At 38.6% G+C, this 15,733-nt stretch overlaps 1 protein-coding gene across 2 annotated transcripts in view; it reads right to left on the bottom strand.

The window, feature by feature from the left end:
- Positions 1 to 15,733, bottom strand: part of LOC126278304 (uncharacterized) — a 117,030-nt gene that overhangs the window by 80,135 nt on the left and 21,162 nt on the right. For both annotated transcript variants that reach the window (XM_049978318.1, XM_049978319.1), the window contains exon 2: positions 1,474 to 1,629. In XM_049978318.1, the coding sequence (XP_049834275.1) occupies positions 1,474 to 1,629 (156 nt within the window). The remainder of the gene's footprint in view (positions 1 to 1,473; positions 1,630 to 15,733) is intronic.

Consider the following 15,733-nt stretch of genomic DNA (forward strand, 5'->3'; position numbering starts at 1 on the left):
AATTACGAATAATTTAAAATGGATTTATCACACAGATAGTACTGTGGTGAAAGCAAACCAAAGACTGAGATTTACTGACAGAAAAGAAAACTTAGAAAATGCAAGATGTTTACTAAAGAGGCACAAAGCTAGATTGTCCTCCTCTGGGGTACTGCTGCATGATGTGGGAGTTGCATCAGATAGTATTGATGGAGGACATAAAAAAACTTTGAAGAATGGCAGCTCATTTTGCATTATTATAAAATTGGGATATAATATGCAAATTGGGATGGCAATCTTTTTTAAAAAAAGGTGTTTATACTTGCAGCAAAAGTTCCTCATGAAATTTCAATCATCAGCTTTCTACTTAAATATGAAAATATTTGGTTGTGCCCTCCTATACAGGGAGAACTGATCTTCAGAATAAAATACAAGAAATCACAGCTTGCATGGAAAGATTTAAGAGTTTGTTTCTCCCGCATGCTGTTTGAGAGTGAAACAGACGAGGAATAGCTTGAAGGTGGTTTGATTAACTCTCTGCCAGACACTTAATTGTGAGTTGTAGAGTAATCAGGTAGATGTAGATGTGGAACCAGCATGGATCAGTGCAAGAATTAATATCATCAATTTTTTTTTCTTCCAAATCCAAGCCAAATTTCTGCACTTTATCTGAGATGGCACAAATGCAAGAATAGGTGTTTCTGACAGACTTGAATGCACTATTTTCAGGTATTAAGAATTATAAAATCAGAAGTGTCTATGTTGATACACATGGCGTAATATACTGACAAAATTTGGAATGTTAAGTGGGCAACCAGACCATGAATAACAAATTTTTATGTTTCCAGTGCCTATTAACTTTTATTAAATTAAATTACATGAAAAATCTCTCATGAAAAAAATTTTCACAAAACATTGTATCACGATGGAAAATTGGGGGATCCTACCTCTATCAGTTCAGAAGCAATGGACTGTTAAACTTGAGAAATTTTTACAAGCATTTCTAGTTTTCAAGAGAGCCCTTTTGAAAATAGCTCTACTACCTACAGCAAGCTACAGGCTGAGGCAAGACTTGGCAGAGTTCATGCAGATCCCTTAGATACATTCTGTATAAATTTCATCAAAACTGGATAGAGTTGCACTTGGAACCATAGGCTATTTGACATGGAATGATCATTATGAATTATAATAAGTGTGCAAGACAGATGCATATGGATATTCTGCATAACTTTCACTGCCAATGGATATATAAACTTAATCATTACATTTTGAATTTTGTCTTGTTATCTAAGAATACACATTTTAATACACTTTCACAGTACATATTCACTATATTCAGTACCTGAAACAGCACATTATCAACTTCCATAAAACATACTACATCAATGATTTTAGATACATCATCCAATAAAGTATCTGCATGTATAAATATAGCAATCACCACAGAAACAGATTATAGTGCAAGATTTTAAGAGCTGTAAATATTCGACCAACCTTTATGGCAATAATCACTTCTTTTTCTCTATAATATGCTGCTGCAGCTCTGCCACTAAGGCCACCTCTGTACACAGGACCACCTTCAACGTTTAGTCTCATGACTTGAATAAGTGGTGGAAAGTCAAACGCACTGTCATTACTGCAATCACTGGCCTATATCGGAAACAATAAGACGACACGTAAGAAAAAAAAAATCAATGCTAATATTTCAAATTTTTCTGGTTTTTCTAAGAACTGCTCTTTAATATATTGCTACGTACAATAACGAGCAATTTAACTATGCAGCTATCTAGTTGGGGTCACTTCTTTCATTCTAATGATGGTGCCAAACCACAACAAAAATTTTATTACTCAATCAATAACAAAGAAAGTCATTTAATTTACAGCACAAGACTTGCCAAAATTTATAATTATCTTATTAAAGTACTATAGGTACTGGAGCATTTGTTGCAGCTTAATACAAAATACTGAGTTATGGAATGTGATTTAGATGTATTTATGACAACCTGCTTCAGAGAGTTCTGCTTATCTGAGAACATGTTCTGGGAAGGCAAGTATGGCTTTCCCCAAGTCACTCTGTGATACAGTAAAATTCTCTGTATTTGGTCCACATTGCTGAATGGTTTTGACTGCAAGGGCAAGTACTTACTCATTCCACCTCTCCCAACATGCTTGTGTAATGTGACTTTCATGGGTCAATTATTCTAAAGCAATAATAATTGTTTCTGTAATAACTTTATCATCACTACATCATAATACATGAGTAGTGATAACATTTGGTAAATTTTCAATATAATAAAGTAAATATTTTTGTAGTTGTTGCGTTTTTCAGTGTTTTAAGGGCAGCAGGAAAGAAAGGTAGAAAGGCCAAATTTGGCAGGAATGTGCAATTTTACATATAAAATGTCTTTATTAGGTTTATTTTTTTAAAGATTTACAATACTGAATGAGAAATTTTGGTAAAAACTATTCTTAAACTACCTTCCTCCATTTTTTTCTACAGAGGTATATGAATTTTTTTAATTTTTAAAGTGGGTTTAGTAAAAGTGAAATGTTACTGAAAATGTGACTTAAATGAGCTATATAGATAAAAAATGTTACACGCAACAAATTCTATAAACTTGCTAAAAAATTTGAAAGTAAAACAGAAACGGTCTTATTTTTTACAGCAGCTATTGTATTATCAATATAATGTACAATAATGAACATGTTTAATTTGCTTCTCATAAATTATTAATGTGCACAAATTATTAATTGGAAACAAAAGAAAAAGTGCTAAAATTAAGCACTGAGAAAACATTTCTGTACAAGAACTGCATTTTTTCTTTTATAATCGTACTTTCGATTTCCTTGCTTTGAGCAACACAAACTCATTGATTATGTCACTGAAGTCAAATTCAGCAGCTGTCATATTCTATTGACAAGACAGCTGAATCGAACAGTTTTCCTAATGGAATTTGAAACCACTATTTTGTTAACCAGCTCAGATGTATTGATATTTCTGCTAAATTTGGCACCAAAACTGGTATATAATTTTCAAAATATGTTCTATACATCCACAGCTTGTTCAAGAACATTTTTACACACAAGCTGACTTATCATTTGATGACCCTACTCCCTCCCCTTTTCTCTCATACACTTTCACCCTTGTCAATTTTCACTACTAACTATGATGCATAATTGTGACAGAAATCTTGCGCTTGGGCACCCTAATTGTGATATATCCTACTGCTTCTAATTGTTATACATCCTGCACAGAAATGTTAGAACTGCCCCTGTTAGCTTAGCATCTCATGCAGTGGTTTGTGTTACTTGAACCTTAAAGAGGCTCTGTAGAATTCCCATTAAAGTAAGATAAAATGGTGGGTTATCTGTATGATCTGTTTTCCATTTGACTTACTATTCCATCAAATACTTTGAAGCACTCTGGCTTCAACAGTTTCACTCCAGCCCTCACTTACCAGAAAAATCAGAAATCCTTAGTCAACTAGCATTTGTACTTCAGCCTCCACTTGCCAGTCTCTGAGATCCCACAATACCACAGTGAAGTATCAGCAGAAACTCCATGTTGAGCACAGCTAGCTGTATAAGCAGCAGCTGTATGAAACAAGCACACTATTGACACTTAACTTGAGAGACACTTGTTTTGTAGTAGTCATTTCTTTCTTCTACTTGGAAAAACTGACACTGTGGTAACAATGTGCATTTACAGTCTGAAGCCAGGAACACAAGGGGCAGCAGAACTCATGTACATCTTCTGGTTAATCCTTACATTGTATTTTTCTCATTCTGTTTCTGCACACCCTCTGTACCTGTGCTGTTGGTGGACCCCTATCTCACCATGGACTCAGTGCAGCCAAGTGTGTGATACCTTTACTGGGCTTCACTCATGACAAATCCACTTTCAACAAAAAATTAAGCTCACTCAAGATCCAAAGGGGAAGGCAATAATAAATTGTATTAGTGAGAATGGGTATGATTACTAGAGACAAGTAAGCACTAGCTGTTTTGGGTAGGGAGAACAAAATCTGCCTTTTCGCTACAAGTGTATGAGTCCGGTTACTTAAGAGAAGCAGTCTCCATGCATCTCTGACCTCTGCCTCAGAAATACTAAACCATTGTTAAATTTTTGTAGTGAACAATATGGGACTTTGATTTCAGAATAGGAACCAAGTTGAGTGAGATAATCTGAATTACTACTAACTGCTTTTTTCTGAAATCCAATCCTTGTTCACTACAGAGTGACAAGTGGAGTTAGTTACTAGAGAGTGAGTAATTTAGATCATTATAAAGTTCTTTAAAATCCACTTTAGAGTGAGCAATAATGACTGAACATCGCTGACAGCAATTCTCCATGCAACTTTTCATTACTATGTAAACTGTGGCACTAGTGAGCTCTAAAATACAGTTCTTGCAAAGGAGCTTTTGCATTAAACTGATTTTAAACCAGTTACAGCGGTGGAAAGGTCTTGGTTACTGTAAATGCAATTGAATCATCTAATATAAAAATATTCTCCTCCTTCACACATTTTTAGTTTACAGCTGCTGAGCTGGCCTCTATTAATACTCTGACATATTATAGCATTTGAAAAGCATTAGTTGAAATAATGTAGGCATTGTAGATGTTACAGTTCTTTTGTACTTTTCTTCAGACAGTTGCAAAATGCAAGTGTGTTTCTCAGCTTGTGTCCTCAATACCATAGCTACCAGACAAGGCAAAGAAAAATCTTTCGTTTTTCATTTTTGATACATGAAAATGATGTGACAGCAGTGATATACTATCTTCAAGTGAGTATCTACTTGATAGCAAAAGAAATGACCTGCAAAATAATACAGAATAATGCTACTTCAGAACCAAGAAACTAAACTGACTGCATTACATTGCAGCCAGGTACATGTGATATTACAATTATTTTCACAAAATAATCCATTTTCCTATAAAAATGTGTTAGAACACTTGGTAGACAGTAGTTTTTCCTTCATTTAACAAGCATAAAGTGATGTACAGTAGGAAGTCATAAGACAACTCTTTTTCCAAGGCACCTTCTCCAACAGTATGTACTGCCATATAGAGTGAGAAGCACAATTCAGTTCAGACGGACAAGTAGTGAGCTGACTCATAACAAACAGAAAGAAAATGGTAACAACAGTAGGTCGTAGAATTGAACGTAAACTGTTCCATCATTTGGAACATCTCTGATAAAATAAAAATTGGCCAATCTGTTTCAAATTCTTTCTTCCATGCATACTCAGTGTGTGGGCTTCAAATCGGTGAGTGTAGGGAGTCACAAAATAAGCCTTATGGAACTAAAAAAAATAGTTTTACTGTGAAATGAAAGCAAGTCAATAACCAAAAGTAAGGCAGACTGCACAAAAATGCACAACTTTGAACATATGTGAAACCAAAATCTGTGGCTGGTAGTAATAAAACCATGTTGCTCCATCCTGTAGATTCTAACATACTTGGACCCTCCTCAGCACACTGTCTACAATGTGTTCAAGATGTTGCAGTTTAAGCATGTCCCACTCCACAGTGGCAATCTTCCTGAGGTCATGTGGTGTGTGAGTAGAGTGTCTGTGATGATACACCGCAGGTTTCAGCTGATCCTACGCACATACAACCAGGGGTTATGTCATCAGCTGCTACAGGTTATTCCATTTAGTTGATTTCTGCCTCCTCCTCCTCCTCCTCTTGTTGTTGTTGTTGTTGTTGTTGTCGTCGTCGTCGTCGTCGTCTTCTTCAGTCCAGAGGCTGGTTTGATGATGCAGCTCATCATGCTACTCTATCCTGTGCAAGCTTCTTCATCTCCGAGTAACTACTGCACCCTACATCCTTCTGAATCTGCTTAGTGTATTCATCTCTTGGTCTCCCTCTACAATTTTTACCCTCCATGCTGCTGTCCAGTACTAAATAAAGGATCCCTTGATGCCTCAGAACATGTCCTACCAACTGATCCCTTCTTCTAGTCATGTTCTGCCACAAATTCCTCTTCCCTCCAATTCTGTTCAGTACCTCCTCAGTAGTTACATGATCTATCCATCTAATTTTCAGCATTCTTCTATAGCACTACATTTCAAAAGATTCTATTCTCTTCCTGTCTAAACTATTTATCGTCCATGTTTCACATCCATACATGGCTATACTCCATTGAAATACTTTTAGAAAAGACTTCTTGACACTTAAATCTATACTCAAATTTAACAAATTTCTCTTCTTCAGAAACACTTTTCTTGCCATTGCCAGTCTACATTTTATGTCCTCTCTACTTTGACCATCATCATTTATTTTGCACCTCAAATAGCAAAACTCATCTACCACTTTAAGTGTCTCATTTCCTAATCTAATTCCCTCAGTATCACCTGATTTAATTAGACTACATACCATTGTCCTTGCTTTGCTCTTGTTGATGTTCATCTGATATCTTCTTTTGAAGACAATGTCCATTTCGTGCACTTCCAGGTCCTTTGCTGTCTCTACCAGAATTACAATGTCATTGGCAAATCTCAAAGTTTTTACTTCTTTTCCATGGATTTTAATTCATACTCCAAATTTCTCTTTTGTTTCCTTTACTGCTTGCTCAATATATAGATTGAATAACATCAGGGATACGCGACAACAGTCTCACTCCCTTCCCAATCACTGCTTCCCTTTCATGCCCCTCAACTCTTATAAGTCCCATGTGGTTTCTGTTCAAATCGTAAATAGCCTTTTGCCCCTGTGTTTGACTCCTGCCACCACCAGAATTTGAAAGAGAGTATTCTAGTTAACACTGTCAAAAGCTTTCTCTAAGCCTACAAATGATAGAAATGTAGGTTTGCCTTTCGTTAATCTATCTTCCAAGGTAAATCGTAGGGTCAGTATTGCCTCCCGTGTTCCAAAATTTCCATGTAATCCAAACAGATCTTCCCCAAGATTGGCTCCTACCAGTTTTTGCATTCATCTGTAAAGAATTTTTGGTAGTATTTTGCAGTAGTCACTTATTAAACTGATAGTTCAGTGATTTGCACACCTGTCAACACCTGCTTTCTTTGAGATTGCAGTTATTATATTCTTCTTGAAGTCTGAGGGTATTTCACCTGCCTCATACATCTTACTCAACAGGTGGTAGAGTTTTGTAAGGGCTATCAGCAGGTCTAATGGAATGTAGTCTACTTCTGGGACCTTTTTTTGACTTGGGTCTTTCAGTACTCTGTCAAATTCTTCGTGCAGTATCATATCTTCCATTTCATTCTTAATCTAAGTCCTCTTCTATTTCCATAATATTGCCCCCACATATATCACCCTTGTGTATCTTTTTGTTTGCTTCATTTACTTAACTTTTTTTAAATTTTCTCCTTCTATCAATAAAATTCAATATCTCTTATGTTACCCAAGGTTTTTCTACTTGTTCTCATCTTTTTACTTACTTGATGCTCTGCTGCCTTCACTATTTCATCTCTCAAAGCTACCCATTCTTCTTCTTCTGTGTTTCTTTCCCCTGTGGTTGTCAGTCATTCCCTAGTGCTGTCTCTGAAACTCTTTACAACCTATGGTTCTTTCAGTTTATCCAGGTCCCATCTCCTTAAATTCCCACCTTTTTGTATTTTCTTCAGTTTTAATCTACAGTTCATAACTACTAGATTGTGGTCAGAGTCCACACCCACCCCTGGAAACATCTTACAAATTAAAACCTGGTTCCTATATCTCTGTCTTACCATTATTTAATCTGTCTGAAACCTTCCAGTGTCTCCTATGAGATGGTTTTCATGAGGCTGATGCATTATTCTCATACATTATCATTGTGACAGACAAACCCATCACCAAAATACTGTAGGATTGGACAGCACACTGGAAAATGCTATCCAGTTACTTCACAGTTCTGAAATTGTCCTTTATGCCTATGAGACATGTCAAAAACCTATACATGAGACCAGCCCAAAGTGTGACTGATTCATTTCCCTGTTGCACTTTTGTCATTGCATCCCTGAAATCTTCATTGTTTCCACAGTCTTCTAAGTCAATTGTCAAGCATCAGACAAATTCTGCTTTGTAGGCAATGGTCGTTACCTAGCATTGCTCCATATTGATTTACACTTCATTTTTTCCCATGGTTCATGGTGCAGCATTTTAATTATCATTACAGTTGAACGTATGTAGTACTTTGATCTAACCACAGGAGGGAGGACAAACACTAGATGTGTAATCCTTGCACAGTACAGCACAATTTCCCAACTGCTGTAATTTCATAATCGGGCAACATGGGACTTGATCATCAAGGACACGACTGGATGATGTAGCTACTGGGGAAGGATTGTGCAAACACTGCAGATATCCATGGGTGACAGTTGGCAGGATATGCACAGTCATGAAAAGAGCTCTTGCAACACCACACTGCCTATCCCCATATGGGTCAGGAAACGACAGCTGTCATTGCTGAAATTAGTTCCAGGTACTGCCACACCTACCATATTCTGCTGACTTGGTCCCTATACCTTCTGTGAGCCCTCTTCAAACCACTTTTCTGGAGTCTGTTGCACTCACCACAGGACAGCTGCCCACAGTTCCTGGAAGTCTGTGAAATGAAGTCAATGTAGAGGGTACTTCATATCCCCTAATAGATGGTAATCAGAAGGAGCCAAGTCAGGAGTGAGTGTGGCAGTACCTGGAGCACCATTTCAGCGATGATTTATATGGGAAGAGTCTTGTCATGTTAGAAGGGCTCTTTTCATGACAGTGCACAGTCTCTGAGCACAGTGCCACCAATTGCCTGTGAGTGCTTGGATATAAGTTACATCGCCCATGGCTGTCCTTGAAATTACACCCTGTTGTCCACTCACGTAATGACAGCAGTTAGGAAATTGGGCTGTACTGTGCAGAGACTACTCTTCTAGTGCTTTTCCTCCCCCTAAGGTTAGACCGAAGTACTTCATTCTTGCAGCTGTAATGATGAGTCGAATGCTGCATCATGAATGATAGGAAGAAATAGGGTGTAAATCAATACGGAATGCCCCTCGTACATGTGTGTGCAGCTTCCCACACTGTCACAACTTCTTGGCGTAAAGCAATGAAGAGCACAAGGTCTAAACTCACAATGACCCTTAGATGTACACTGTCAGGTTAGAAAGGGAACAAAAACCACATTGTCCCATTCATGGTTAGAGACACAGCATGCTCCACTGAACTGCACTAAGGATGGATGTTTGCTTTTCCCTCTATTACAGCAGTGGCTGTGCATATCAGTTTCCAACGACCGAAAGAGTATAGAGAAATAGGTTAACAGCAGCAGCAGCAACAACAACAAACAGATTGGTAAAAGTTTAGCTACAGTCTGTGGTGCAATCTTGTGATTGGTCTATTGGCCTGACTGTAGGTAGAGTACAGCCTCTCTTCCCATGGTGCTAGAAGGGGGAGGGTGGCAGGGCACATCACTCTGGCTGCCTTTTTCTCCTCGGAAAGATCCCCAATAGTTATTTGATAGCAGGATGAGTGGGCCCGATACCATCTTGGAGGGACTGGAATGAGGAAAAGTCCCCACCCTTATCCAGGATTGAATGCAGGACCTCCAGAGCCACAATCTAGTGCTCTACCCATTAGACCACCTATCCCACAGCTCGTTACTGTATGTCCTTAAGAATATTATATTTGTAAAAGAGAATGATGAACTAGAGGCAATGACTACAGACATTCACAATTATGACACACAAGCCATATGTGATCATCATAGGAAACTGAGTAAGAAATGAGCTAGAGATCACAGTCCACTTGAATCTGGAACATAATACTATGACAGCTTGCTAAAGAATATAAAGCAACTCCATGGAAATCTGTTTAAAGGAAAATTATTTCATCGACATTTCTAGTTTTGTATACTGCATTTTATCAATTGTGGTAAATGTTCATATAATCATATAAAATGTGCTACCTCTTGTATATATTTATTATATGTATGGTACAATGGTATTGTTGTATACATACAAAAAATGATGATGTCCAAGACTGTAAAGTTATTATGGACAAATAAAGAGTATTATTTTCACATCATAATTTAGAAATTTCTGTTTGTAACAGTAACATTTTTGTGTTAAGAAACAATACAACATATTCTTCAGTGCTGCTAACTTCTTGCAGTAGATATTTCTTAGCTTTAATTTGTTATAAATTTTCCACATACATGTTTTGTTGATTCGGAATGTACAAGTTTAACCTGTGGGAAGGAGCATGAAACACTTATTATCCCTAGTTTCATATGTATGGTGGAAACATTTATCTTAAATTAAATTTGGATTTTGGTGCATGAAGCATATTGTAGCATAGCTTTGACAATAAAACAGTAGCATTGTAGAGCTGTCCTCATCCATGACACTCAGCTACCCTTGGATTGCAGATTGTTGAAGTTGGATACAAGGCACACAATTCTTACTCCATAACATCTCGAAAGGTTTCAATAGGACTGAGGTCAGGTAATCTGGTAAGCAAAACAAGTGCCCTTATGTCCATGTTGCTCAAATCATTGTCATACTGTTTGGTAATGATCAGGATGGTACTTTGTCTTGCTTGGGTGTATGAGTTGCTTGCAGGGTGCTACAAGTGAGTAAATGGATGCACAAGATTATACAGTAGGTTCCTATATCATTTGATGGGGAGAGAACGACAGATGTATCAGGAGCCTCATGTCACCCTGTGTAAACAACCCCTGCATGACAGCACTATTGGGCCTGATGGTCTAAAGGCAAAGCATTTGTTTGGCAATTGACAGGTCATGGCATTGAATTTCAGTCATACCATAGATTTTTCAGTCTTCATTTTAACCTAACCTTCACCTCTCATTGATAAGAGGAGTCACCAGAAACATGTGGTTCAGATTCCATGTTAAACTGTACGTTTCCTTTCCCTGGTGGGATAACTGGGGGAGGTCAAGAACATGCAAGTCATCGAAGTGGCATTCGATTGAAAGAATTGCAGCAGGTCATTGAGACACAAGAAATTATTATTATTATTGAGAGTATCTACACCTCTTGCCTCCTGTTAAACAACCAAGTGCATCGTCTCATTTGGTTTTTAACAAATCTGTGAACTGGTATCGGTATTTTATTAACATACACTGTCACTCATTATTGAAAGTGAACTGCACCCTTGCTTCAGTTGCACAATGGTGGCACCCCTGGTGTCCATGCTAAACTCTGACATGTGTGCTGTACAGAGGGTGTGCATGGGGCAATTTATTTTATTCCAATTGTGAGGAGGTTGCTCTCTTTCATAAGGCTAACCATGAGTTGTAATTGTCGAGCATTAAACTGGTGATTTACTCTCCTGTTACCCATTTGTTACAGTCTATGATAGTTGACAGTTACCCCTGCAATTTACACCTTGTTACCTGTGGTAGTTGACGCATAGTGGTGGCTTTCCCAGAAATGAGGTAGTCAGACAACACCTTTGATGGGGTAGCCAGTACATGAGGAGCAAGGAATGGTATACTAACAGTGAGTTCGCAGACATACACTTAATGTATGGAATAGCTGAGTGCAATGGACAAGCTGCTGGCCACATTTATTGAGGCTAAATTTCTTTCTGCAAGGAGCCATGAAACCTCTCATGTACCACGGTCTTGTCGAGTCTGAAATTGATCTTGCCACAAGAATTGTCTGTGCAGCTGCTATAATAAAAGAAACTGCTGGTTTGTTCTGGCATTTCTGGCTTTCAATGGTCCACCAGTGTCAGGCATGAGTGGTATCTGATGGTGCAAACTTCAAGCATCTGTTGTAACATCAGAGCTGTATTCTTGCTGCATGTTGTGTGTACTCATCTCCAATAAATGTTTCAAATGGATAATTTTCCTGTTTTCCAATCTTAGACCTCCACTACCACTTAGCACTGATGTTTGTGGCCACAGGTTGTTGTGCAATTCTCAGTCCTTATGATGGGCATGCTGATGGCACCCCCTGGAAGTTTGTCACAAGATTTCTGGGACATGCTGTATATAGTTATATTTGATGATGATAAAAATCAAAATTTATTCCTGAATTCAACTTAACTGTAATAGGTATAAAAGTACTATCTAAAGCAACATATGAAAATTTTTTGTGGACTGGGACTCAAACCCAGATTTCCTGCTTATCGCAAGCAGTTGCCTTTCCACTTAGGCTATCCAAGCACACTCCCTAGAATAACCCAAACTTTCACACGTCACACACCTATCTGTTACTTCTCATAGATTACTAAGTCATTTATCCACACAGGCACATCTCATGATTCACATGCAGATTTTAGAATCAAGACAATGAGAATACAGTTGCATAGGCACCTGTGGTCAGAGTCAGTCGACATAAAGGCTTTCTGAGTTTGGTACTGCGCTATATTGTTTAACACGGTATCATACTGAGAAAGCTTTTATGTTCATGACAACGAGAAGCCACAGACTGTCACTGTCATTTCACTCACAGGCCCACCTCTACTTTATATATGATTCATATATGTGAACAATTTAACTGTCTATGAGAAGAAATAGAAAGGTGTGTGACTCTGAAAGTTTGGGTGAGTCTGGGGAGTGTGCTCAGACAGCCCAAGTGGTAAGGCAACCGCTTGCGACTAGTGGGAAATCTGGGTTCGAGTCTCAAACCGGCACCAATTTCTATGTGGTGCTTTAGGTAGTAGAGCTATACCTATTACAGTTAAGTTGAATTGTAGGAATGTTTCAATATTTCAAACTATAGTTTGTCACTAAATATAAATATTCCAAGACATAGTATCAAACTTCCCTTATCTTAATTGAGTAGTACCATAATGCTCTTTTTTCTCCAACTCTGTTCAGTAACTGTTTGTCAGCCACCCTGTCTATCCATTTAACAGTTGACATTCTAGAACAACACCACATTTCAAAAGCTTCAAACTTTTCTGGTCTGTAGTGTTTATCATTCCTGAACGAAGTCCAAAAAAACATATACAACTAGGAAACTGTGCAAAGCTGCCAGGGGAAATTCTGGCGAAAGTTGCAGCACTGCCTTCCACTTGGGAGTTTTTAACAAACGTCAAGAAGGCTATCAATGGCATTGTCACTTCTGTTCCAAAAGTTTTTACAAAACTATTCCATTTCTAATAGAAACAACTTTGCAGAATATTCTTTAAGTTGTAACCACTGATGAATTCTTACAAATCACTTAGCAATGGCTATGTGATTTGGAAAAGTTGTTTAAAATTCTCTCTGAAAAAGTTGTTTAAAATTCGTCTGAGGAAGGTATGCCTGAATCCAAGGCTGAAAACTGACTCATTTAAGCACAGTCCTGTTGTGGTGAAACACAATTCCACATGGATCCAACTTTGGTCACTTGCAGATTTTTTCACAGACTTGTGGGAAGATCAGTTTCAGCTTAACACTCTATAGTTTCGACTTACAATACTGGCCACAAGTCTTTACAGTCTCAATACTAATCACCCACAGAGTTGCAAAGCTGTCTACATTGATGAATGCATTTTATTATGTACATTATGAGTCTCATGGAGTGGAATCCATGAAGAAAATTTCTGCTCCGTCCTCTGGCACCCACCAGATGGCATCACTTTGTACAGCAACAAGTCACTATTTACATAATCAGCAGCTGCAGCTGTTCAGCAAGGCTGATAGCAACAGTTAACTGAAGAAGGCAATGCAGCCAATGGCACTACATTGCTGAGCCTTCCATGTACACCAGTAACTTGCTGGATAACATCAGGTTATGTGGAGAGCTATTGAGCAAGCATCCTGTCACCTTAGCTGGAAGCAGCCAATCATGCAGACTGAGCTTACTCACTCACATGATAATTTAACCAATTCTGCTGGGCGTCAACAGACAATCTATGCTTAGTCCACATCAAGTGTATAGTAAGTTCACAGAGCAAGTGGTCCACAGTTGGAGTCCATGCTAAGTAGCCAGTGAGCTACCATCTATGGCAGTCACCTGTGAATGTTATCACCACCAGTGTAGTGCACCTTCAGGAAGTTATCTCAGAATGTTACTTGGTATATACAAACTTGAAAGAGAAGCTATCAGACATGCATTGTATGTTGCATGTCAAGTTTCAGACTTAGTAACTGGAGCTTACCTGTTCCAGGAAGTGCTATTTGTGTTCAATTATACCAGAATTCTACATTCTGTTTGAGTGTCCTATCAAACACAGTTATTGTATTTCAATTATTTATTTGTATAGTTGTCTCCAACATAACACTGGCACAATGATTCTGATATGAAATGCTACTAGACAAATAGCCACATCATTACAGTGGTGCAGTCAGTGTTGATCGCTTTGGTATTGTGGTTCACAGCCTTCACTTCTCCTGCACCTGCTCTGGTACTGAGCACTTTCTTGACACTTTTCAAGTGCTTTGCACTGACACTGTGGCTGTCTCCATCATGGTACCTTCTGTTTCTTTTCCACAGTTAGCTGCAGTGCAGTGTGCTTGCTTTGCTCTCTGGGTATTTTGTAAATTGTTTCAGCATTTCCTGTGTGGCTTTTTGCTGGAACTCCAAAAGTGTTCTGCTTTCCCCCATGATTGGTTGTGCATTTTGTGCTACGAATTCTTATTGTGTGTGTCTCATTCCAGATGGCAGAACCTGTGGACTGTTAACATGTTTACCCTCCTCCAGTCCCTGCAGCTGCTCAGTCCTGGTTGCTGCACCACCTGGAGGATGAGATGCCACAACATTGCTGTTTGGTGTCCACTGCCAGCACTCCCACCCCCATCTGACCCGGTGTGAGGCCAATGGACTTGCTATGTAAGCCTTTTGGAATGAAAATCTGCTGCTTATAAACCATTTGATGATGTATTTGAACGCTTTTACCAGATAAGCCACCAATTGAACTGAGTCACAGAGAAACAATGCATAAACTATGCACATATTTTCATGATGATCCCCATGTGGCGGCAGCACACCATAAGTTTTTTCATAAGTATAAACAACATGAACAATTATATACTGAATGGACTGCCTCCTTGCAACACCTAACGTGATTGTTAGTTTTGATGGGAAAATTCAAACTGTGCCATGTTCCATGCCAATTTTGTAGTCTTGTTCATGCTCCAGATACAGGGCTCTAAACTGACTTCCTTCACTGGAACACCCATTATTTAAAAGAACTTTTTTCAGTTGTGTGTGCTACTGAACAAGCTCAAAGTTGATCAACAGTCATTGGTTGGATCAGCAGTGTGACTTATTCACACCTCAAGTAACAGCCCCTCTCCCCTTCCCCCCCCCCCCCCCCCCCCCCCCCCCCCACCTTCTCTGCCTAGTAGCATTGGCCTATGTGTCAGGGTCTCAGGACTTGGGCCACACTTCATCTGCTCATTGCTCACCACTGTGATTTCAAGTTAAGCCATGGGACCAGGAGTCACTGGCTTCAGGTAAACTGTCATTGTCCATCAAATCTTGTACCCAGTGCTTTGTCCAACAGGGCAGTCTGTCTTGTCCTTTCTAATGCCTGAAATGCATGTTTTGCTACAAATGAGGCCAGAAAGCTGAAGCGTGTTTACAAAAAAATGCATCACACTGATCCTTCCATTGTTACAAGTGATCCAGTGTTTTTGGCTTGGGAAACTGATTCTTATACCGATGACTCTGAAAATAAGGCGTTTTAAATTCATTTACAAAGTTATAATAGTGACACTGCTCAAGATGTTTGCTCTACTGTAAATTCTATTACACATAATGGGGATAATGATACAACTATTTGTTCTTAGGTTGATTCTACTTAAAATAACTTGGCCTTAGCTCCTACACACTTTCATGATGCGATTTTTGTGAATTT

The sequence above is a fragment of the Schistocerca gregaria genome, chromosome 6, assembly GCF_023897955.1.
Source record: "Schistocerca gregaria isolate iqSchGreg1 chromosome 6, iqSchGreg1.2, whole genome shotgun sequence".
NCBI lineage: Eukaryota > Metazoa > Arthropoda > Insecta > Orthoptera > Acrididae > Schistocerca > Schistocerca gregaria.